The sequence below is a fragment of the Festucalex cinctus genome, chromosome 6 (assembly GCF_051991245.1).
Source record: "Festucalex cinctus isolate MCC-2025b chromosome 6, RoL_Fcin_1.0, whole genome shotgun sequence".
Lineage (NCBI taxonomy): Eukaryota > Metazoa > Chordata > Actinopteri > Syngnathiformes > Syngnathidae > Festucalex > Festucalex cinctus.
The window spans coordinates 19283979-19309556 of record NC_135416.1 but is presented as its reverse complement, the minus strand read 5'-3'; the positions used below and the strand labels follow the sequence as shown (position 1 = coordinate 19309556).

The window sequence follows — 25578 nt, the reverse complement described above, 5'->3', positions numbered from 1 at the left end:
TAAAAATTACTTTAAAATACATCAATAAACTATATGAGTTTTTTTCCATGTTGTATCGTGTTTTTATGAACGCGCACTATCGCGCACGCGTATGAAGGTATTTGTTTGTTGGTATTGTTCTTGTGTAGTTGCAGTCGTTGGCGATCCAAGATGGCCGAGCTTCTGCGCATGCGCGTCACCAATCGGCAGGGGTCACCGATCGCGTCTTGACATACCCATTGCGTAGTTAAAAATAAATGGTGGGAAATGACAAAATACTTTGTTACTGTGCTTATGTAGATTTACAAATTTACTCCCAATCCCTCAAAATGTAGTAACATTTTAAACATAAGGAACAGTACGTGCTTTGAAAAAGTAGTCATTACTTCTCAAACTTGTTCATATTGCCACTTTACAACCACAAACTTCAATATTTTATATTGAGACATGACATGATGAACACAATGTATCATTGTGGAGTGGAATGGAAGTAAACAATATACTGTATATAGTTTTTAAAATGTTGGGCAGAAAAAAGAAAGTCAAGTCTTGTCACAGGTGCTCAGTGGGATTTTCATTCCACATCACAATTATGTGCTACATTGTGTCTATCACATAAAATCTCAACAAAATGGTCAAAGGTTGGCTTTTTGCCAGAGTCATACATATGTAGGATAACGAATAATTAATCGTAAAAAAGAACACACTATACTTTGGAAGCAGACAACATCAAATTGAACCATTAAAGTGAAACAAATCAATGTAAATCTTTTAATGGCAGCCGCAGCAGACGTGAAACAACAGTGACATAACTAAAGAGTTGTTATTAAACATGGATTATGATCTGCATTGTGATATCCGCCACAACACTCTTCTCACATTCACTGCTGTCAACAAACAAACAAACAAACAAACAAACAAACAAACAGAAAAAGGCCTTTAGGAGCTCAGATCAGGCTTGGTTGTGGAGTGTCACGTAACAAACATCATATGTCATCCGCGGACATATTCCATGTTTCGAGGTTCATATTCGAGGTTTCTCCTTGTGACGTTGATGTCGCTCAACATGTTAGATGAGGTCATTAATACTGTGCAATAGTCAAGTTGGATGAAGCGTAAAATTGGCAAAAACAAAAGCACTCTTTGAAATGACTTAACTTGCATTGGCGCTTCCATGTTGACATTCCCACAATGCATCACAACTCACACTTGAACGTGCGATAGACTTGTCACAATCATCAGAGGCCTCCAAGGGAAATTTGCACATGGACGTTGGGTGGGTGGAGCATTTTTTTGAAACGCAAACTTACAAATACATACAGAGCATACATACAAATATATCTGTCAATTTACAATATAGTCAATTTTCTGTATTATTATTATTATTATTAATCATCTCTTAAATAAATTTCTCTTCATTGCACTTTGTTAAAAATAATTAAGGTTGATTTGTTTTTTTTAAAGGCAATAGTGTGATTTTTTTTTAAGGTGAAAAAGCCCAATTTAGAATACACAATAGTAAAAATAAGACAATCTGCAATGTACATATTGTATCTGTAAAAGACCTTCACCCCCCTCATATACACGAATGGATGTTTAGCTCCATAAATGTAGCATGTCCTCTCTGGTATGACTTTATGTCACACCATATCTCCACGCATACACATATATATATATATATCTTTATATATACATACAATATTATAAAATAAATAAATACAGGAAAACATTCTTGGTTGATGATGTCATGGTTTCTCTCAAAAGCGGTTTTTGGTGCAGTCTTGGCCAAACCTTTGCTCTCTGGAGTCCATGTTGATGGGATCAAATGTCCACTGAGTTTCCCTGAAAGATGCAAAAGGGGGGTTTGTTTGGGAGTGTGTGTTAAAAAAAAAAAAAAAAAAAAAAAAAAAAAAGAAGAAGAAGGGGAGGGGGGGGGGGGGACCAAAGTCTTTGGCCTGAGTGGAAAAATATAATGTGTGGGCAGGTTGGCATGCAAGCTGATGTCCTCTCGTCCAAGTTACTGCTATGAAAGTGTCAAATCGTCCCGAAAGGAAGCTCAGTCACAGCACCGTCTGAACAAGGTGTAGTAGCAGCCGCCCTCCACCGGGGGTCCTCGCCACCTGACCGAGTTCCCTCACCCGGGTGAGTCCGTCAGACAGGAAGGCGGGAGGGCTAGATGAGCCCCTCGTTGTGGCCGCTGTGGTTGCTCCTGCTCACGCAATTGTACTGCTGGTTGAGAAGGTGGGAGCCCTCGTTGGCCAAGACCACCGTCATGGCGGTGGCGGGGGCGGCGCTGCCGGTGAAGGCGGCGGGCGTCTCGTTCAGCGTGAACTCGATCTTGGTGAACTCGCTGTCCGTGGACTGCGGCGTCTTATCCATGCGCGACGCCATCACCGCGTTCTGGTACTGCTGCCGCGTTACCTGGGCAACGGTGAGGATAGTTATCGGGTCAGAGGTCAGAGCAAGAAGGTTGGGATTCATTTTGGCATGGCTGACAGGTGGGGACTAGGGCTGTGCAATTACAATTTCAATTATTACACTCCATACTACTGACTACTGAGCGCACCAAATTCCCTTCAGCCAATCAAGGCCAAGTAGGGTGTATCGTATGATTTAGTTGTGTCTTGACCATATATAACCAAATTGACATCAAATCACACAACGCAATCAAATTCTTGGATCCTTTTAGTGGTAACAGCAAACAGGCACACAGGATGAAAAATGTTCGTCCATTCGACTCACCTTTATAAAATACAGGTCTGAGCACGCTCTGACCGAATAGTCGGGTACGTAGATCTGCAGAAAGGAGTTCAGTTGATTGTTGCTGCTGCCCAAAGTGGGAGTGATGGCATCTATTCGATCGCTCCTGTTCAGAGAGTCCGAGTGGTTCAGTCCAAACGGCCGTGGGGGAGATTTATTCTCTGTCACAGAAGTTCGTCAGTGTGAATATGACGCAAAAATATGTCACAATATATGATCTATCTATCTATCGTGTCTTCATCTTCAAGTATATTTATAACCCATATTTTAGTGGAATTTCATCCAGTATGTGTGTAGGAGCATTTGCTTCCCTTATGATTTTATTGCAACATATTTTGCTTTAGTGCATAAATACATTACATTAAAAGGAGAAATCGACTCATTAAAGAAAGATCCCGCAGCTGAAGATGATCTGCTTGGATTACAAACATTCGCCAGTATGACAGCATTCGCTTTTGCTATCAGGAAAACCTGTCGACTCGAGCGTGCGTCTTCTGCTCGATTTTGTGCGGGAGGTTCACATTATGGTGTATTTAAACTTTTATTGGGTGCTATGTCCATTTATATAAATCATTCGTGGAGTGACATTAGCGGCGAGGAACACTAGGTGCTTTTTGGAGCAGGCTCCACATACGCGCTAGCTAGCAGATCAGCTAAAAACAGGCCCTAGTTCCAATGCAAATTACTTACTAATTGCTTATTTTTTATAAACTTCCACTATTATTTAACATTTTCTGCTGCTTGGAAATGAAAATAGAAACCTGAAGAGGTTACTTTAGGAGAAATCCACGTTTTTTTGTGGATAACACTTGAGACATCATTGACTGTAGTACTGACTTTCCACCAATAGAGGGTGCTAACAGACTGCGAACTGAGTAGTTTGGATAGTTTGGCTCTGTACAGTAGAATGGAAGTTGATGTAGACTGTTTTGAATGGCTGATATTGATATTGATATATAATTTCAATGCCCTTCTGGACTTCCACAAAGTTTTTCATGAGTTGGCGAGTTTGAATGAGGCAGCTTGCCTTGTGCCACCGCATAGAAAGTACTTGTTCTCTTTTTTAATTAAAGCCAGATTATATTTTTCCACTTCTTAAAGAAGCCTAGTGAAAATCACACACACAGCTTGGCTCAAACCAATTCTACTACGCTGACTGGAATGTATGTAATCCAACATTGGAATAAGTCGGTGTCTATGAGACGCACAAAACGGCATTCGTGCGTGCGCAGGCCAAGCACAGTGGGTCTTGTGAAGTCTTGCAGATTAGTAGTCCACTTTCAAAGGACAGCAGGGGTCAGGTCGTTATTTCCAACCCAAAAACAAGTATATATATCAAAAAATGACATGCGTGGATGTCAACGTGCGGCAGTCAAGGCCCCAAACAAGGAGCTAAATGTTTATAAACAGGTGGATCTTTTCAAGTTATTAACCAGGCAGTCTGTGTGCGTGAACATATGTGTACATGCTTCTCGTGTTGGCCAGCAGGGGGCTGTAGCTGTAGGTCTTGTTTATGCAGTCAGCGGGGTTAAAGGTTAGGGGCGAGGGGGAAGAGGGCGGGGTCTGGGGCCTCCAGTCTCCAGGACCATTCATCCCCCCTTGAATAATGGCGTTTTTTTCTTTGCACTCTTTCCCTTCTTTTTCATTCATGTTTATGGCGCGTTCAAGTACAAACCAATTTCGAGACATACGCCCGTCACCATTTACAAAGTCAGAACATGAAGAAAAGTAGTCATGCTCCTGAATGTGCTAAACAAGAAAAATGAGATTAAAGTAGCTGAGAAGTCAATGTGAGTAGAGAAAGAAAAGTACACAGTACCTGGTGATCCAGCTAATGAATCGGCCCTATTGACAAACGTTCGAGAAAGGGACAGCGGGACTTTAGAGGGAGGGGGGAAAAAAAGAAGTGGAAGAGATAATACAGAACGATAAGTATAATCATATAATGTACATGTAGGCAAAATCAGCAGCAAAGGATTGTGATTCAACATGTTATAGAAGCATCATTTGCAATTGGTGAGATTGACTGAAAGGGGAATGAAGAAGAATCCAATTTGATTGGAGACTGCACACAACACAGGACGCTTTTTAATTTCACCACTAGGTGTCTCTCAGTTCCTTTCTACTGGTCAACATGGTTGGAACAAACGTGGAATAGTTGAGAAGTTTATGAATGAACCAAGAGGAGTGAGGGCATCACTACTACTGTCACTGCAAGAGGTTCAAAAGGCTTTTTAAATTTTGACTGACAAAGCTTGGAGCACTAAATAATTCTGAGATATTGCTACTATTTATTTATTTATTCTTTTTAGATACTGGTGACTTGAAGAAAAAGCAATCACGTTGTGTAATCAGTGTTCACCTGGCGAGACAGTGAGCGCCATCATCCCATAGAAGGAGAATGGGCCTGCTTCAAACTTCATCCCCTCTTTTCCTGCCTCCACTTCCACTTTGCCCTGCACAAGTCACATCCAGGCAGCAACAAGGAAAATAAACGGCGCCATTTTTATATTCAGTGAAACATTCATATGTCAAAACACAAACCATTCCCCATGGAAATCTAATATGCCAAAGAAAAAGCCAACAATATGATGACATCACATATAATGTCAGTTCACAGTCAGAATTCTCTGATGATTTTTCTCAAAAATGGAAATTGAGTCCAAATTAAAAGACTTCTTTTTAAGCGGCACTTTTGAGTAAAATCTAAAAAAATGCCGTGAGAAAGTTTTAAAGGGGAAGTCAACGTTAAACATGTCTTGGCAATAATATGCTTTATGTGACCTCACTCGTCTAAACATCCATTTATCCATTTTCTTGACCGCTTATTCCTTACAAAGGTCGCGGGGGGTGATGGAGCCTATCTCTGCTGGCTTTGGGCAGTAGGCGGGGTACACCCTGAACTGGTTGCCAGCCAATCGCAGGGCACACAGAGACGAACAACCATCCACACTCACAAGCACACCTAGGGACAGTTCAGAGCATCCAATTAACCTGCCATGCATGTCTTTAGAATGTGGGAGGAGACCGGAGTACCCGGAGAAGACCCACGCAGGCACGGGCAGAACATGCAAACTCCACCCAGGAAGGCCGGAGCCTGGACTCGAACCCGAGTCTAGTCTAAACATGACATTCTGATTAATATTACATTTATTCATCTCAGAGAGCGGCCATTTTGCCCACTTGCTGTCGACTGAAGATGCTATTTGCTCTGGGATCAGGCAAGGACCAATCGCAGCTCACCTGTTTTCTGAAGCTGAGCTGTGATTGGTTGTTATATAAGACCTGAGCAACTGTGATGTCATTTCAAAAACTGCTGGATTTTTTATAGTGTTGTTCCGATACCGTTTTTTGGCCCCGATACCGATTCCGATACCCAGATTTGCAGTATTGGCCGATACCGATACCTTACCGACGATACCTTTTTTTTTTTTTTCCTCAACATGAAAAAGCTGTCCTGCCATTGGTTGAGAGCATTCAAGGGCCAATAGGATATCTTAGATCGGCATGCAGTAAGCATGTCACATATCAGTGAATGTAGTGCACGAGCAAGACACAAGATGCTGCATCCATAATCCTATATTAGCGTTGGAAGTTTTAATGCAGTATCAGCGCCTCTGCCGATACCAGTATCGGCATCGGAACAACACTAATTGTTTTGCTGCTTAACTGATATTCCACTAACGCAATATTAACCAGAAAACCGAATTTAGACTAGTGTGGCTGCATAGAACATATTGTTAAGAAAATTATTTGGGGTTGACTTCGCCTTTAAGAACTGATGAGGCAAAAATGATCCTTCACCAAATTAAAAAGTAAAAGTCTACAATTTGAACAAAGAAAGGATCTTTAATTGATAACAGCATAAAAAAAGTCTCCATATTTTTTTCTTATCACTGTAAATTGTCACTTTCACTTTCACTCTAGAGTGGAGAATACATTCATCACCTTCATCTAATTTCCGAGGTATTTTTTTTTTTTTTTTTTTTTTTTATCTACTCACTTCTGGGTCTTCGTGTCCCCAAAGTGAAACAAATAAAACCATTTTTTAAATTTCATTCTTTCTATTTTTTTAAATAATTTTTTTTTAGAATGCTCAACAATCAACATTTGAACAATTAAGGCACTGATATTTACTGTATTATTCCATTGGGATTCAAACTAGCACACCCAAAAGGCAAGATTCCTCTCACGGGATACTTGTTTATTGTAATGGCTCGCTCATGACCATGAACAACTGCCTGCCATCTCCAGCTTCACATGAATATTGACCCCAAGTAAAAGGATTTTCTTTGGATGATGTTTGTGAATGTTTGCAATCCCACTCACCTGCAGAATGAGGATGAAATAGTCCACAGGTCTGTTCCTGTGGAAGAGGTAGTGCTCCGGCGCCCGCTTGCTGTTCTCATCGTATTTCAGCTCCTGGATGACATTGGGGTGCTTCAACAAGCGCAGGAGAATCTTTTCAGACATTTGTGGTGGTGCAAACAGGTCAACCTCTACAGAGACAGAAAAGGAGGCGCTGAGAATGACAGCTGAACAGTGGAATGAACACACAACAATAATTATCATTCATGTATCCACAGCGATGGTTGTTCGTCTCTGTGTGCCCTGCGATTGGCTGGCAACCAGTCCAGGGTGTCCCCCGCCTACTGCCCAGAGCCAGCTGAGATAGGCTCCAGCACCCCCCGCCACCCTTGTGAGGAATAAGCGGCCAACAAAATGGATGGATGGATGGATGGTATCCACAGCAAGATTTACAGTTTGTTGCTGATTCAAATCTAGATTATTTATTTTTTTTACCTTGGATTAGAGCTGTCAAAGTTAAAGCGTTAACACATTGATTGATCACAAACAATTATCGCATTAATCATGTATTGACACAGATTAATCACACTATTAATTTTGACCACAGATGATCCTGTAGCCGACAGTGGATGCTTACGTTAAAGGTAGCACAGGTTGGGTTTGAGCAATAAACGTAACATGCATTTAAGTAAAGCATTTAATTAATAAATGTTTGTGTATGATATTCAGAATATTTGTTCTAGCCAAAATATTGGGGTCTTTAAAAATGTTAAATTAGGCAAGTAATTAACTGATTAGAAAAAGAGGAGGACGAAACCGTGGAGTGGATCAAAAATGTGGAAGACATTCTCATAACATTAAATGTAATACTTAATAGGTGCAAGTTTGGCGGGAAAAAAAAATGTTGATAAAAAGCCTTTTTAATTAAGTGATTAATCAAAATTCTAAGATGTTATTAATCTGAATTTTTTTATCGTTTCATAGCTTTCAAGTCTATTCATCAGTCATCCCTTCCTGCTGCTCAACACTTCCTTCTTTTATACTGTTTGGGTTTATATCTATGCTGTAAAGATAGGAACACTCTTACAAGGACAAACTGCGAGAAGAACTTACAACCACTGAGTAAACCAAATCTCTGACATAAACAAAGAAATGATGCATTAGGAATGGAACTGTGTGTGTGCTAAACTTCTACCATCAACTCGGTACAACTGTGATTAGCAGCTAGCTATGCTACCAGGAGCTGACTTTCCCATTAACCTTTAGAAGAATATAATCAACGCATAGCTATTAGCTCAAAGTGTGAAAGACAATCCATCTGCACTTGAAGAAATAGCAATTTTCAAGTATTCAGTTCCTTGTTGAACTTGAATGAAAATACTTCAAATTCGACACTAAACACAACGGAGGCTAAAAATGCTATCGCTAACGTTAACGCAGAAGAATTGCGTAAAAGTAAATTGGGTGGTGTTAAAACAAATTTGAATAGACACCTGTGTTTTGAGGCCTTCTTCACAAACACAACCCAAACATGCAACCAAGAACTGCCCCCAAACTCTCAGCACATACAGGCACGTGCACACAAACTGCAAACATACGCACAACTTTCCTGACGGCGACGGGGCTCAAGGCATATTGGGGGGGTGGAAGCGAAGCAGCAACGCAGCCCACTTGCCTGTTGCTAGGAAACGCAGGGTAGCCAGCAGAAGCTGAGGTGATATTTTAACCTTCATTTCATTGTTGGTCGGCTTGAAGGCCGAGAAATCCTGCTTCCTGTCGCGATGGGTGATTTTCTTCTTCGTCTTGTTGTCAGCTGCAGACAGAAAGTGACAAGTGATGAGAAGGCATGAAGAAGTCAGTCTGCCATGTCACTCCGCTAATGGAAATAGTCGCCCCCAGGTCACAGGGTGACTAAACTTGAGTTACCCAAACTTCATTGCCTTTTCTGGAAACATAACTGGGGTGTCTTTCCCAGAACTAAAAGAAAACTATAGGGGGCTACGTACCACATTCCCAGCATTACTTCAAACCATATGTATGGGAACAACAATGAAGCATATAAACATTGTGTAACTGCTCATATTTGTTCATGAGAAGATACAAGTCAAAAACATCCACTGAACATTAACAGAAAAACCTGCAACATGGTCAGAAGAGCACTCAAATGTTTTTTGTAATAATAATAATACTAATACTAATGAAAATAATACGAATAAAAAAGGATCACATTGTGCCATGTGTAAAGTGTTACCCAAAGTGTGTTTTATACCTTAATTGTAAAGTGGGATTGAATCCCTCACAAAGCATTTTTGTTGGGTCTTCAGGGTGCCGTCACATTCATTTCAAATCATAAGGGCAAAAAGCTATAAGGTGAGGAGACATTTGTTTTACTGTATGGCGTGGGGGGTCACACATGGACGCTCAGTCATGGGTCTAATGCTACATTCACACCAAAAGCGGCGGAAGGCGTTTCAGCGGCGCGATTCTATTGTAGTCAATGGACTTCGCGCGCACCGGAACGAAAGTGCGTGGGGCGGCGCAGAGGACGTGTTTGGCACGCTGGGTCGCGGTCGCGACAGCGAAAATCTGCACATTCGTGAGGAATATCTGCACACTCGCATATTCGGCAAAGTTAAAAAATTGAACTTTTATTCGCATTTCGCCTCGCGAGAGCCAATCGGCTTCGAGTACGCACTACATCACACAAAGCGTCCTCGCTATTGTCACCCCGAGCGCAACAACAAGGCCAGCCGGGACAGAATAGTGAGCAAAGAAGTAGCATACAAGTGCTGGTAATTGTATTTACTTGCTGTTGAATTGTACCGAGGTAGCAACAGTGTTTATCATCCATGCCAAAGCTATCTTTAGCGCAACTTACAGCCGCCAGATTGCCACTAAAGAAGCAAAAGTGCTATCATGTACCTCAAAAAAAGGAGAAAATAGTGCCACGACTGTATAGTCCCAGGAAAATGTGGAGGTAGTCGGCGGTGCTCACTTTTTATTGAGTCGCTAAAGTGCTCCACGGTCGTTATTCACCAAGGGACACGCCCCCTCGAAAGCACAAATGAGCAGTAATCGTTTTATGTGGTGAAACGCTCACGAAGGAAGCGTTCCGGATCTCCTTTTCGGATTTGCATTCGAGGATGGTCGGGAGTCGGACTTTTCCGAGTTCAAACCAGGAAGTGTGTACGAGAACGCCCCCTTGAACTCGGAAATTCCACTTGCGAAAAAAAAAAAAAAAGGACTCCGACTTCACCGACGGACTACAGGTGACATAACTCTACAATGGCGACCCCTTTTGAAACACATACCGTGAATGGTAAAACACAATTTACTCGAGTATAAAACTAGATAGCTTTCTTCATTCATAAATATTCGACATAACTTCACGTAACGCAACATACATGACAGTATGCCACTATAGTATGCCACACACCTGCCTGAAATTATACGGTGAACTATTGAACTGTGTAAAATGCTTATAAAATAAGATAACAACAATGATGAAGCAAATTTGCGAGAAGGCAAGTTTGCTGGAGGTCAACATGAGTTTTGAGGACCAAAATAAAAAACAATTTATCACTATGCGCCATTCTGATTGTTTACTTTCGTCTCGAACGCTTTCAGGTCGGAACTGGAAAAAACCAACTCGGATATATCAGACTTCCAACCATCCTCGAATGCAACACGAGTTCTCCAATTGCCCATATCACATCACAGGCACGGCCAACTACATCATCTGCAATGAGAGATCTTACGGTTTACCTGCCAAAGCGGGTCTATTTCTGGTTCTGCAATATCACGCCCAGTGTACTTGGGCATAGTGCGCATACTTGCCAATCAATCATTTCTCCTGCTAATCACAACAATTTTACAGTAAACAGTATTAATTGTGGGGAATATTTGACACAGTATCAATCTGGCAACCCTGGCCTTCTTGCACAGTAAGCGGCTGGAGACAGCGATAAATACACCTTAATTCTACGCATAATACATCAACACACCTGATTCTAAAGAACAGGATCGTTATCAGGCTTCCACAGAGCTTGCTGATGAGCTGATTATACGAATCAGGTGTGCTGGACTGGGGATGCCTGCATTATGCCAAGCTGGAAAGCAGTCAGCTCACTTACGGTAGTTGTGCGTACATTGTATGTGGATAAATGCCATTTTTCTTGATGTCTTTATTTTTCAATCGCTCTCTAAATGTTGTTATATTAATAGACAGATGTAGTCAAACATTAAAAACACTGCAGAGGGCGGGGCAAGGGGGAACACTAACTCATTTGTGGTAGTCGCTCATGCCCTCGCTATGACAGACGCTGCTTCCTTTTACGGCTGAAATCGTTTTAAACCTGAAAGATGCTCGAACCACTCAAGTATAGTGTCGCTCTCACCAGTTACATCTATTTTTAATTTCAACTTGCAAATTAATATAGGCATCAAAGCTCTAGAAATCAGTCACTCATACTTGCAATTAGGAATGCTTCAGACCCACTGATGCCCATTTCTATGCTATAAAAACATGCACGCCCAGGCGGGAGTTGGAGACCCTGCTAGGAGGTCCGACCCTCCGAATTCGCGCTCGGCTAGGCGAGGCGCCGGGCTCCCTTCGAAGGGCATCCAGACTCCAGAGTCGCCGGCGCAGGCAGCGCAGGTCAATTCGCGGGGTGGCACAAAGCACGTCGAAGTCGCCAGTACCTAATGGCGGCGGGGCTGCCGGTCAATGAAGTGCAGCATTGCATCTGCTGTATATCCTTTTCGCCACACGAAATGCTCACATTGCACACAGTGCAAGTCTCCATTTTCCAGATTAAAGTTGATGATAAAAACTTCTTATCATCTACTTCCAAATACCTCGGCGTTGTCTCCTTGTTTCGCCCCACCGCTCGATAGCATTAATAGTGTCACTGTAGTAAAGTGACGCCATGCCGCATGCACTGTGTGGAAAAATAAAATGTCACTTGGTGCCACTGCCCAATAAAATAATATAAAAAATAACCTCATATTTATCCAAGTCCTGATCAGAGTTCGATTCAAATCGAATCAGAAACCACGTGATTGGGCCCGATTTCCAATTACATAATCTGATCGGGACATCCCTAATTATGGGCCCTATTTTTGTAGAGAGTTGCCTGTGCACTCAGCGTAGAAATGGGCTATCTTCAATTTCGTGCCAGAGTAAGTCTGGTCTAATAGTGTTGGACCGTGTTGCACCTTCCTGGGCATTCTAACAGACAAAACCGCCATGCCGCAGTACACCTGACAATTTGGTGACAGAAAGTCGACTTCACTTTGCGTAAAAATGGAAGAATCTTCACTTTCGTGACAGGGCATGTCTAGTTTAGCATGTGTGAGAATTTGGTAGACCGCGCTATGCCTTGCTAGGCGTTCTACACATATACATGATTGGGTCATGTTACATGAACGGCAGACTACGTGATCCATATTGCAATTTACCCATTTAATACACTGCGCATGCCAATCTCATGTATGGATACAACAATTTCTGCTTCCGCCATGACTGTGCGCGCCCCACCTTGATTTTAATGCGAATGAGGGGAGCCAGGAACTTGGTGCGTCTCATCCCACATCGCCGCATATGCACCCTTCTACCTGTGCAAAATCTAGGCAAATAGCAAAAGAAAAAGAAAAACTCCACCCATCCACGTAGTTAGACTGCGCTTTGTCCTAGACTTGCACTGGGCCCGAAAATAGGGCCCTATTTGTAAAAGAAGCAAAAAGAAACTTTCAAGACAATAATATACGTTTGTGTTAGTTTTCATGGGAAAAAGTCTTATTGAGCAATACGATTAAAATACTATCTATCCATGAATGTAATTAGCATTAGCAAATCATGAAGTTTCATTTAGGACCCAAAAGACATTTTATTTTCTTTGAAACAATTACCTTTTGAATGATAATTAATTACCAAAAATTCAAATGCTGATATCAGTAAAATTAAATGTATATAAGTGGTATAACCATATGTTAAACCATGTTAACTATACATACTACAAATTGTAAAGAAGTGCAGAAATTGATGTAACGGTATCTGGACCTTTGAAAAACTGTTCCAACAAGTTCTACTAGATGCTATGACAATGTTGATTAGATTGCAGTTGTTACCTGTGAGTAACATTATTAACTCTTTTACTGCCCCACGTTATCAAAACGTTATCATTCACGTCATCCTTGAAAACGTTCTATTTCATCAGATTTTGTCATCTTTCATTGTAATTTGATACACGGGCAGCCCATTGAAGAGATACAATGCTGCCATCTGGTGGCCATAGTTAGTGAGTGTTTTTGATTTCACAACCTATTGACCAGGCAGCGCTGCACTTAGATGTTGCACTGCTCATTGATTAAAAAAAAACAAAAAACAAAAAAAAAACGCAGTTGACGTCATTTAACGTTTATGGCGGCATACATTGTGATTTTATTAATCGTGATTAAACGTTTTTGGCAGTCAAAGAGTTAAAACGAAAAAAAAATCAAATCATCACTGGATTTAGAAAGATCAGTCAGGCTTTCGAGTCCGTTCCAAAATGATGAACAAAAAATGCATATCGCTGCTGTCTAGCCGAAACCTCATAAATCACAATTTGGTAAATTTCACATTTATTCCCACAAATATATCCTATACCACACAGATTTTACAGATTATTGACCAAAATGGCTTACTCTGTTTGATAATGTTAACAGTTGAACAAACATACCGTTTTTTGCTTCTCATGACAATTTTGGAGGTACAAGGCTTCGGCCCGATGCCAACGTATGTTATGTGACATTTCTGTGGGAATAAATCAAAACAAGGCATGCTTTATTACTGCTTGAGTTACTATTAGTTTTGATTCCGAATCATCTTTGGGTTTTAGTATTACTCATGGCAGTGTGATCCATTCCGATGCAAATATGTGATATCAACTTGGAACAACCTATACTGTGATTTAGATAGGACTTAAAGTTTGGACCTTGACTACAGTTAAGCTGGTATGAACTTTAAGAGGGAAACCTACTGTACAAGTCTGTCTCGTCCAGGATCTCTGACTTGATGATTTCCTCAATAATGTCCTCCAGGGTGACAATACCCAGAACCTCGTAGAAAGGGTCTCCCTCACCCTCATTGTTGACCCTCTGAACTATGGCCAGATGGGATTTTCCTAGCAAATCATACATGCACACACAGACACACAAACACAAAGGCAAGTTATAAAGTTAGGGTCATATTATGTTTGTTAGTGAAATACAGGTCAAGCAGTGGGTGGTGTTAGGGGTGGCGGTGTTCTGTTGGGAGGAGGGGAGGGGGACTTACAAGGGAACAAATGGATTGAGACAGCCCACTTTTCCAGTTGTTTTGACATGTATCAGATAGGTATATGTTGAAATTAGACAACTGAAAACTATTAATTGAAAAAAAAGGCAAGTGTGACAGCACTGAGTCTGTCCCAAATCTATTCTTCAAAGGTGACCAAATCAACAACAGATTCCTTCTATCATGCGCTCATTCCAATGCATAGAACTAGCTCAGCTAGATAGCTTTACCAGTAAATAGCTGTCACAAACTAATATTTTACAATTGATTACTCAGGGAACCGAATGCCTGACCCGGCTACCGGCTGGAAGTCACATGTTTACTACTACACCAGGGTTCACCAATTCCGGTCTTCGAGGTCTGGAGTCCTGCAGGTTTTAGATGTTCCCGCCCACAAGCACACCTGATTCATATAATCAGCTCATCGGCATGCCTGATAATGATCCTGATCTTTAGTAAGAGGTGTGTTGGTAGGCGGAAATATCTAAAACCTGCAGGACTCCGGACCTCAAGGACCGGAATTGGTGAATCCTGTACTATACGACTCCAGCTCCACCTTGCAGTAATGACATTACAAACTTATTTAAGATATCAAAACAAATTTTGACAATTTTGAGGATAAAAATGAAGAAACAATGCAACATTTGCCGGCCGTCCACAGCAACAAATGTCCGTGCAGACACACCCGACATTGGTTCTGGTCATAGGCAATGATAATTCATTCTGTGAATTGATTTCCGCAATAATTAAGAGGGATTGTCTCACACTGTTGTCATATTGAAAAAAATGAAATACAATGGCATTCACCACACACAACAATCTATCTGCCTGCACCTTGATCAAAAATTACGTTACACCGGCTGCGTCACCACTTAGACTTGGTTTTAGTGGGTCTAACATCCAGTCTACTTTCTGTCACCAAATTGCCAGATGTATCGGAGGTGTAACGGAGTTCACCAAATTCACAAATGCTAAACACAGCACGAACATTTTCAGGGTGTACCGATAAGGGTTTTATGTTGCAGATACGATTACGAGCAGGAAATGGAAAAGAAAAACGTGTTTTGAGTGCACAAGAACTGTTTTGGTGACCTTTGTCCACCAAACCAAAGAAGAAGAAGAAGAAGAAAGAGGGAAGAAGAAGAAGAAGACGTCCTCTACCTACTCTCTCTACCACGATAACAGTATCATGTACTATTGCTGAAACTGTGATACAGGTATTATTTATTATATGTAAAAAATGCTATAATGAACTCGTCTTTTCACCAGCAATGCAAATGACATTCCAAATACAAACAAGGATTTGAACTGAATGTCCCTATTCTATTTCTATTCTATTTATATCTTAAAGAAACACAACTTGTGAAAAACTAACCAGCTATTCTGTGATATGGATAATTTAAACTTTTCCCTGAAAAAAATTGCCAACTTATGTTGAGCAATTATGATTTTATAGCACTTTTTCTGAATATTTTTACGTAAAATACGTGCATAAAATGCACATTGAATGACAGTGGCAGCATTGAACTCACGAGGAATTATCGTGTCCCACGGTGGACATCAAAGGTTGAATTTCGCCTTACAACAAAGAAGCACTTCTTCAAAAGCACACTAACAAGTTTTAAAAAACAAACAAACAAACAAACAAACGATATCGAATCAATTTTCCTTTTGAAGCCCGATATTGATTCACAAAACCATGAATCGATTATTTTAATTTCGTTTTTTCCATAAACTCCTAAGAAAATTGAATTTTAAAGATTTTTTTTAATGTATTTTTTTATATTATAAAATATATTTTTTATATTATATAATAATTTACAAGTATTTTCTTAAATTAATGAAAGACCAGACTTATTGCACTTTAAGACAATTCGGAATCCTTCTATTTACAATTATTGAATTAGAATTATGAACATATTTTCATCTCATTCCTACCAAAGTCAATACACTTAAGTGATTATATCACATTACTTTCATTAATATACTAAATCATTTGACCAGTTACCACCTCCGCAAAATTTGCTTTGTAATTTAATGTTTGTGTTTTTATCATGTCCTTGATATTGAGGAAAAATTTTTGTTCCATAATTAATCAATTCCATATTGAATTTAATTGAATTGGGAAAAAAAATCAAAATCAGATCAAACTGAACTCTTGTGAAACAAAATCAAATTGATTAAGGAAATTAGAATTGATACCATCCATAGTTTATGCCGTTTTTTCGCAACAAACAAGGCACATCATTTTGAAGCAGAAAAACGACCATCCCTAACCAAAACGACAAATGAGAGACAAGTCGAACTCGGCTGGAAGTGTGGTTTAAAAGTGTCATAGGTTACTATTGCTGTTTTGAATACTGTACTACAAGTAGTACCACTTTGCCAGGGTAAAAGCGTCAGTCGTGCGCCAAGTAGGTACTGTGGAGTGGCATTTGCGCATTTTCGAGCAAAAAGAACAAGTCACTGTGATCCAAGTAGCCTGAACAGACTCAAGCCTACAACAAGCGACAGCCAATGACAGTCATAGAGTCCTGCATGTCATCATTACAGCCCTTTCTTCCCCCTTCCTCTGCATCTGTGTTCCCAGGACCCTCCTGCGTGCCACCCAGAAAAAAAGAGAAACAAACTGCATGTATTCAGTGAAGACTGTCAAGCAAAACGCTAAACAAATTCTTTGCCTTTTCTCAGCTTGTGATCATTTAAAAGGAATTTTCCACATGCCCAGGCTAATATTAGCCCCCTTCAAAATGAAGTTTCCATTCCGCCCCAGCGATATTCTCACCAAGCAAAGGAACAGAACAAGGCGAAGCCTCCACTGTGTGATCAGATTGTCTCGGAATGGGTCGTTTGCATGCAGCTACCTGGGCGCAAATAACGGAGGGTGTCCAACGTGTTTGTGTGGAACCAGGCGCGCGCGCGTGTGTTTATTTCATTGAGGCCACGGGTACATCAATCAGAGCATGACTCAGAGCGTTTTTGGCTAACACAGCTTTTGCACAGAGAGAGAGAGAGGACGTCTACGCTCATCACTGAGAGTTTTATTGCACTGCAGCGCTCTGCGTCCGCACAACACCATGACAGCACACTCATTTGCGGTGCACTCAACCTGGTAGGCTGAACACAGAAACACGGGCATCCAGTGCAGAGTTGATCCTTTGGATAAACTCTCAGGTAACGCACATATGACAACGTTTAAGGCTTGGAAATGAATTGGGATTTCCTAGCTTAAAAGTGCGTGTGCAAAGATGCAATGCAGCAAAGGTGATGACGCAGCAGAATGAAAATGCAAAAGGCTTGGAGTCATATTTACAACACCGCTTTATAGAAAAGCCCTAAACCCATTACAGAAGAATTTCTTAGGAAAACAAAGAATGTCAAGGGGTAGTAGGAAGCTTTTTAGAAACAAACAGGGAACAAACGAATAGGCTAACGGTGGTGCGCATGCACAATGCCAGTGACTTCTTAAGAATGTTGCTTTATCACAAAGGTTTACCCAGGACAAACACAAATGTTGCTGATTGGGTTAAAGCAATCAGGCCTCACAAATACTTGAGCATGCAAGTCGTCTGAACTGCCCTGAGAAGGAGGGAATTGCGAATAGAGGTACAGATCAATGCACAATCTCAATCACATTATTGAACAAATATTGGCCTTTACTTCAATCATGAAATTAGGTATTGTATTTAAATAATACTAAAATATGACAGCATTGGTGATGAATTTTTATATTGTTTATACTTTTATTTTAGTTATTTCAAGTTATTTAAACTAAATTCAGCTTTAATTCTCAACATTCTGCCACAAACCGAGATTTAACCTCTGACATCAGTCTATCAATTCCAGTTTCCTCAATCGATTTCGATTCAAAAGAGTTCAGTTCGAGTCAATTTCGATTTTTTTGGGATTTGATTCGATGCTGTTATGTTCTGAAGGTTGGATCCCGAAAGTGCAGACTCAAATAACAGTTTTAACACTTTATTTGCATAACATCAAAAGGCGTGGAACTAACTTGATTTGACCAGAAACAACGAGAAGGCATTGAGGAAGAGACAGAGGAATAAACCGACAAACACACACACACAAACACACACACACACACACACTTCTCAGGCCGCTAGTACAGACAATGAATCGATCTGATTGTTTGTGAATAAGTAAAGGATTAAAGATTGACATCACAAAGCTCCTGACATCACATAGCTGTCACATAACTTAAAACCAGTTGAAACTAGATGCTGTTACATCAATTCCAAACAGACACTTGACCTGACGGTCATGAACCCAAACTTAACAGGTCATGAACTCAAACTTAACCCTGGCGTGACCCAGACATGACAGATCCACTTCGCTTCAATACGATATTCATTATGGAACATCAATCAAATCTTTTTAAGTATTGAGAAAAAGATAAAAACTCCACAAACATTAAATTCCAAATAAAATTTTGCACATGAACTAACTGGCTAAATGATTTTCCGGTAGTTTATTAATGAAAGTAATGTATAATTACATTACATTGACATCAGCAAGGATCAGAAGAAAATATGGTCATAATTCGAATTGACCAATTGTAAATAACAATATAAATGTAAAAGATTAAGTTGCCTTATAGTGAACTAAGTCAGGTCTTTCATAAATACTTATGAATTCAAGTGAAAAGTAAATTTCAAGAAAACAGTAAGATAAAAAAAATTTGGCATGCAAAATTATATTTTCTTATGAATTTATGGTAAAAATAGACACTGTATTAAAAAAGTCAATTCATGGTTTATGAATCAATATCAGGCTCGAAAAGTAAAATTGATTCAATATCGATTATTACATTTTTTAAAAGCCAGCCCTACTGTTGCGTATAGTTAAACACATTAACTACTATTGTTATGATGGTTTCTTCATTTCAAATGCTTCCTGAAAAGATGAATTTACTTCAGATGAATGAAGAGAGATGCCCGATTGTAACAGCTACACAGAGAATTACATGTGAGGAAAACTGAATGGGAATGTCTGAAATAATATATTGCCGTGTTTTTTTTTTCAAGGTCTGTCCCATGGGCTGCAACAAAAACATTTCCCATTTACAGTGGAAACTCTAACGTTGAAAGTCATAAATGGGCAATTTGAAAAATGTGCTCGTAATTTGGGTTTCATTTTTTAATTGCGGAGTGTAATAATTGAAATTGTAATTGAATATCGATTTTGCACAGCCCTACACGATCATAAAACCATAATAATTGGGAAAAACAAACAATGTGCTGAACAGGGTTGATGTGTGTCTGCAAGTTCCTGCGTTGTGAAAGCACCCTGAATTCCCCTGTGTTACTTGCCCTCCCTGACCTCCACGCTTGGTGTTGTTTTGGTGTGTGCATTGGAGCTAGGTGACATATCGTTTATCTTATCAACACTTAGATCTAGACCCCAGGCATAAATATAGAAAAATCAAATATCAGTCAACTATGTGGACTTTTGACGCTCGTACTCCATGTACAGCTCAAGCTAACCAATCCCATACCTCCGTTCAAATTTTGCATTGAGCAATAGATAAAGCCAGCCAATGGCAATCATTTGACAAGGAGAGAAAAAAAACACACACAAACTCAAAATTAAATTAATTAAAATTAAAAAAATAATTTCCGGGTTTAGTCAAGCAAAAGATGCTGCGCGCCACCAAGCCATAGAATATACAAGTACATATATTATGTTTAATGGTGTCACGGATCATCAATGGTTGGATCAATTTGTTGGTGAAAAAAACCTGTGCATTCACACAATAGCAACATGATCAGTCCACATTCACAACACGCCACCTACGCTAAGGCTAACTTTTACTTTGAAGTTGGCCCAGATTATGGCGCGATGGCTAGCTTGTCTTACCTGTTCGGCGTTTGGGATTTCCTTCTCATCGATTTTATTGGCATTACACAGTTGCAACTAACATCAACACAAGGCTATCCAGAACTCATATTTAATTGGTAAGACGCTAAGAAACCGCTAGTTAATTGTGCCGTCATCATATGGTACGACACAAATCTCCAACATTAGTGGCTAGTAGCTAGCTTTTAGCATTAGCAACGAGTGTTTGGCTAGCAACAGTAACTGACACCTGGCTTGTTTTCTTCTTTTTCAAATCTGGACCAAGGCTACTTTGTAATTCACTCTCCATGTTTAAAGGGAGGGAATGTGCCTTAAATTACACTTTAAGGTCTTTTTCATTTAAAAAAAAAAAAAAAAAAGACAAATAGTACTTTGTCTTCATTTATTTCATCAAACACTTTTGCCCATAAAAAAATAAAAAAGACATTCAAATGAAAATGTCAAATATTGCTGTTTAGATTTTAGGAACACGACTTTAAGCCATTAATACCTTGTTATTTTACAGATGGACCATGTATAAAATAAGAATTTATCTGTAACTTGTGCTCATAAATCCTAAACGGCCATATTAGACATTTTGCGTTGTTTGTATTTTTAATTTAATGGGCAAAAGCATTTAAAAAAAAAAAAAAAAAAAAAAAAAAAAAAAAAGGAAATAATTCTTTTGCTGTTCTGAAAAACGATGCCTGACTTTTTTTTTTTTTTATCCCATTTTTATACCCGTTTCTTTTCCAATTGATTCGTTGATTTTGGCATACCGAAACTTGTCTCTTATTTAAAACAACTAATAATCATAAAGTGAGATGACACATTGTTATTTAAAATATTCATTCACTACTAATTTTTTGATCATTATTATATTTTTTTGATTACCCCATTTAAGCTATTACCAGTGATTGTGTTCTTATTTGTCAATCTAGGACTGCTCGATTATTAAGAAAATATGAATCACTATTATTTTGGTACTCATTGAAATCACGATAAGGACGATCATTTCTTTTTTGGTCCAAAAGAATTGGTTTAAATGTATGACAAAATGATTTGAAACACTAATTATTCAAATTCTTTTTGGATGAAACAAAATTTATTACAGTAGTTATTTTAAAATTTACTAAAGGTGCAAATATATAAATTTAAACAACTCAAAATTAGTATCAATATAATTTTTTATATTGTGGAGTGTAATAATTGAAACTGTAATTGAATTTTGATGAATTGCACAGCCCTAATTTAATTTAATTTAATCTAATTTAAAAAGCAAACCAGCAACAAAGATACGTAGCCTACCTTGATTGCGTGATGCTCATAGCCTGGTCAAGGCCTCTTTATATGGCCGCATTGCATCACGTGACCGACGCATTGTGTGGCGCGGCATCTCTGCGGCCCCTCTGCAACACATGCCGCGCACACATCACAAATTGTCGTGCGCATAGAATACCGAGCGCGCCATCTCTCGTGATTGGCCCGTTTCGTCACATGCTGGGACTACGTACGCCGCTTTGCTAATTCCAACTGCCATCGTTGTTTAACAACTTTCATTTAGTGTTTGCACATACACTGTCTTGATTGATTTGGCAATACAATGAAACTATTTTGCTGGTCATTTAGGTGCATTTGGTCAAGCAGGCAATGTTTCACACGGCTAAAAATTCTGTTAAGAGCTAATTGGAGTAGGAGTCAGACAACCCAGAGTCCAATCATTGTGAAGGTCTTGGTTACAAAAAACAACAACAATACTGGTACCAGATTAGCGTTTTCTACTTACTAGGGGTGTGAATTGCCTAGTACCTGACGATTCGATTTGTATCACGATTCACAGGTCACGATTCGATTCGATACCGATTAATCCCGATACGAATTTATAAGTCGATTGTTGCGATTTTTTTTCATTCAAATTTAGAAAATACTAATCAGTAAGCTTGTAGAGTGTAAGATTTATATGAAAATGTATTATTTATTTATCTGAAATTTCAGTCTTATAGAGGTTGTAATCTGTTTCATGTTTGAACAGCATTAAAATAAAATATTAAGGCTTAATGTTCCGTTCATATAACATTCTTCCATGCTCAAGGTGTGAATCCTAACGTCAGATGTTTTGTTGAATATTTTTCCATTAAAAATGGAAGTTTAAAAATCGATTCACACACACAAAAAAATAAAAAGGTAATGATGATAAGACGTTGAATCGGTAAGACTACCGAATGAACAATTCTGAGCTCTTAAAAAAAAAAAAAAAAAAAAAAAAAAAAAAAAAAAATCGATTTTTTTTTATTGAATCGATTCGAGAATCGCGCGATGTAGTATCGCGATATATCGCCGAATCGATTTTTTTTTTTTTTTTCCCCCCTTCTACTTACAAGAAGCATTTTCCAATGTGAACCATGCCTCACAAAAGACCTCTCAGAATACCTGCAATAAAAAAATTGCTAACCGGCAAGAATCGGAAAAGAACAAACAAAGTTGAACTGGTTCAATTTGGGAACACTGAAGTTATTTATTTTATTTTATTTTTATATATAAACTACGAACTGAACTAGTTCATTTTGAAATTGTGAACTCAACTCTGAACTAACTAACAGGCCCAGTCTGAATTTAAGAAACTAAAGGTTTTGATTAAAATTAGAAAAGAAACCAATTCATCACTTTTATATTCATAATTGCACTTTAACCAAGCAAAAATATAGTTTATCCAAATATTCAATTATGCTATAGATTTTCCAGTAGGATACTCAAATCTAGGGGTGTTAAAAAAAATCGATTCGGCAATATATCGCGATACTACAGCACGCAATTCTCGAATCGATTCAATAGGCAGCCGAATCGATTTTTTAACATCCATTTTTGATGGAAAAATATTGAACAAAATGTCTAACTTTCACACCTTAAGCATGGAAGAATGTTATATTAATGGAACATTTAGCCTTAATATTTTATTTCAATGCTGTTCAAACATGAAAAATTTTGTTAAACCTGTTTGTTACATACAGTGGCTCACAGTTATAAGATAATAATACATTTTCATACAAATCTTACAGTGTACATGTATAAGTTTACTGAATAGTATTTTCTAAATTTGAGTAAAAATATCGCAACATCCATCCATCCATTTTCTTGACCGCTTATTCCTCACAAGGGTCGCGGGGGCTGCTGGCGCCTATCTCAGCTGGCTCTGGGCAGTAGGCAGGGGACACCCTGGACTGGTTGCCAACCAATCGCAGAATATCGCAACAATCGACTTGTAAATTCGTATCGGGATTAATCGGTATGAAATCGAATCGTGACCTATGAATCGTGATACGGATCGAATCGTCAGGTACTAGGCAATTCACACCCCTACTCAAATCCCTAAAATATTTAATAACTGCAGCCCTATACTCAACTCCACCGTAATATTGGCATATTTTTATAGTTTCATTACACCCTTACTTCCGATCCCTGGAAGTAACCAGTAAAAAATCAAATCTTCCTCAACATAAGAAAGTTGCAACACAAATGAAGCCACTGAAAAGGGGGTGGGGGGGTGGGGGGGGGGGGGTGTTGGGTATTTTAAGTCTTGCTATTGATCTCTACAGGTAGGTCACAATAAAGATGAAAACAGCTTTGAAATTAAATGTCTGTCTTGTTTTTTCACAAAAACCTGGAAATTGAATAGGGGTGTTAAGACTTAATATTCACAGTATGTGCCATTTCTTATGGAGGACCTAAAATGCCAGAATAATAAATAAACAAAAGTGAATAAAAACGGACATAAAAAAATATAATTAAAAAAACTAATACTAAAATATAATATAAATGGAAATAAAAACAAGTAAATTTTATTTTTTATATCCATCTTTAGTTTCACTTTTATTTTTTTATTTTTTTATTTTTTTATTATTTTGGCATTTTTGGTCCTCCATATCCTGTATGTGGGCAGGTGTGATGGTAAAAATGCAAACATAGCCAATGTACAGTATTATATAGAGCACACAGCATTTTTTGGGTTTGGAAAGTGTTTGACTACAAACATGGTCCAAAATAAGGTTGTGACTTTTTATGTTTTTTTTCCTTAACTGTACAGGTTCTGCTCCTATGAAAACAGTACCAAATGTGCACACTATCTTGCACAATTCCATATATCAAACGGGAAAATTTGCAAAGTATTTTCTTGTATTAATAAAGTAAACCATCTGACCGCTGTGACCACACATCTTACATCCAAAAATTCAATCTACCTGGTTCAGATCCTTTCTGTGTCTGACTCACTGGAACAGTAGCGCCACTCTAAATGGTTTTGTCTTGATGACTACCCACAAACAAATACCACACAAGCACAACAGAAAATCCTTCCTCTATCTATCACAAAATATGTTACAAGAACATATAAGCCTGTTTATGCACAACTTGCTTTTGAGGAATGTGCATTTTGAGTTGGGGACTCGAGGTAAAAGTGAGACTGAACCTCCGGACCTTCCATAGCCTGTGACTTGGCACCAAGCCGCGGTGAGAGCGTGTGTTTGTGAGGAGCAGTCATCAGGGATCCTATGAGCCACCACTTTTGCACATCTGGGGCCGTCGAGCTGGGCCCACGCTGAATGCATGCTGGGTAGTCCGGCACACAGACGCATTACTCACATCGGGGTCAGAGGGCGCTTTCAGTATCGTCCATTCAGGAAACCTGTTGCGTCCAGTTAAAGTTTTTGTCTTTGAAAAGTCTCTACTTCTTAATTTCCACAACATTGTTTGATGATGAGAAGCCGTAACACAATGACTACCACTCAGTGGGCTGACAACATTTCAAACAGTTAACATTAGGGGTGTTAAAAAAAAAAAATCGATTCGGCGATATATCGCGATACTACATCGCGCGATTCTCGAATGGATTCAATAATCGGCAGAATCGATTTTTTGTTTTTTTTAGGATTCACACCTTGAGCATGGAAGAATGTTATATGAACGGAACATTAAGCCTTAATATTTTATTTTAATGCTGTTCAAACATGAAACAGATTACAACCTCTATAAGACTGAAATTTCAGATAAATAAATAATACATTTTCATATAAATCTTACACTCTACAAGCTTACTGATTAGTATTTTCTAAATTTGAATGAAAAAAAATCGCAACAATCGACTTATAAATTCGTATCGGGATTAATCGGTATCGAATCGAATCGTGACCTGTGAATCGTGATACGAATCGAATCGTCAGGTACTAGGCAATTCACACCCCTAGTTAACATTATCATTACTATTGCTAATAATTATCAGCTTTGCTGTGCGCTGTTTCTTTAAGGGCAAGCGAGTGAGTGAGAAAAGGGAGGGTGTGAGTAGCTGTGCAATTCACCTGAACAACAAA

At 39.0% G+C, this 25578-nt stretch overlaps 1 protein-coding gene across 2 annotated transcripts in view; it reads right to left on the bottom strand.

Moving 5' to 3' along the window:
* Positions 1-1918: 1918 nt before the first annotated feature.
* Positions 1919-25578, bottom strand: part of cnnm2b (cyclin and CBS domain divalent metal cation transport mediator 2b) — a 59613-nt gene continuing 35953 nt past the window's right edge. The window contains exons 2-8 of one of the 2 annotated variants that reach the window (XM_077525335.1): positions 14070-14213; positions 8723-8860; positions 7069-7238; positions 5102-5195; positions 4559-4618; positions 2722-2900; positions 1919-2400 (exon numbers count right to left, since the gene is read on the bottom strand). In XM_077525335.1, coding sequence (XP_077381461.1) covers positions 2152-2400; positions 2722-2900; positions 4559-4618; positions 5102-5195; positions 7069-7238; positions 8723-8860; positions 14070-14213 — 1034 coding nt within the window. In that variant the 3' untranslated portion in view covers positions 1919-2151. The remainder of the gene's footprint in view (positions 2401-2721; positions 2901-4558; positions 4619-5101; positions 5196-7068; positions 7239-8722; positions 8861-14069; positions 14214-25578) is intronic. The other variant, XM_077525336.1, reaches the window with a different exon arrangement.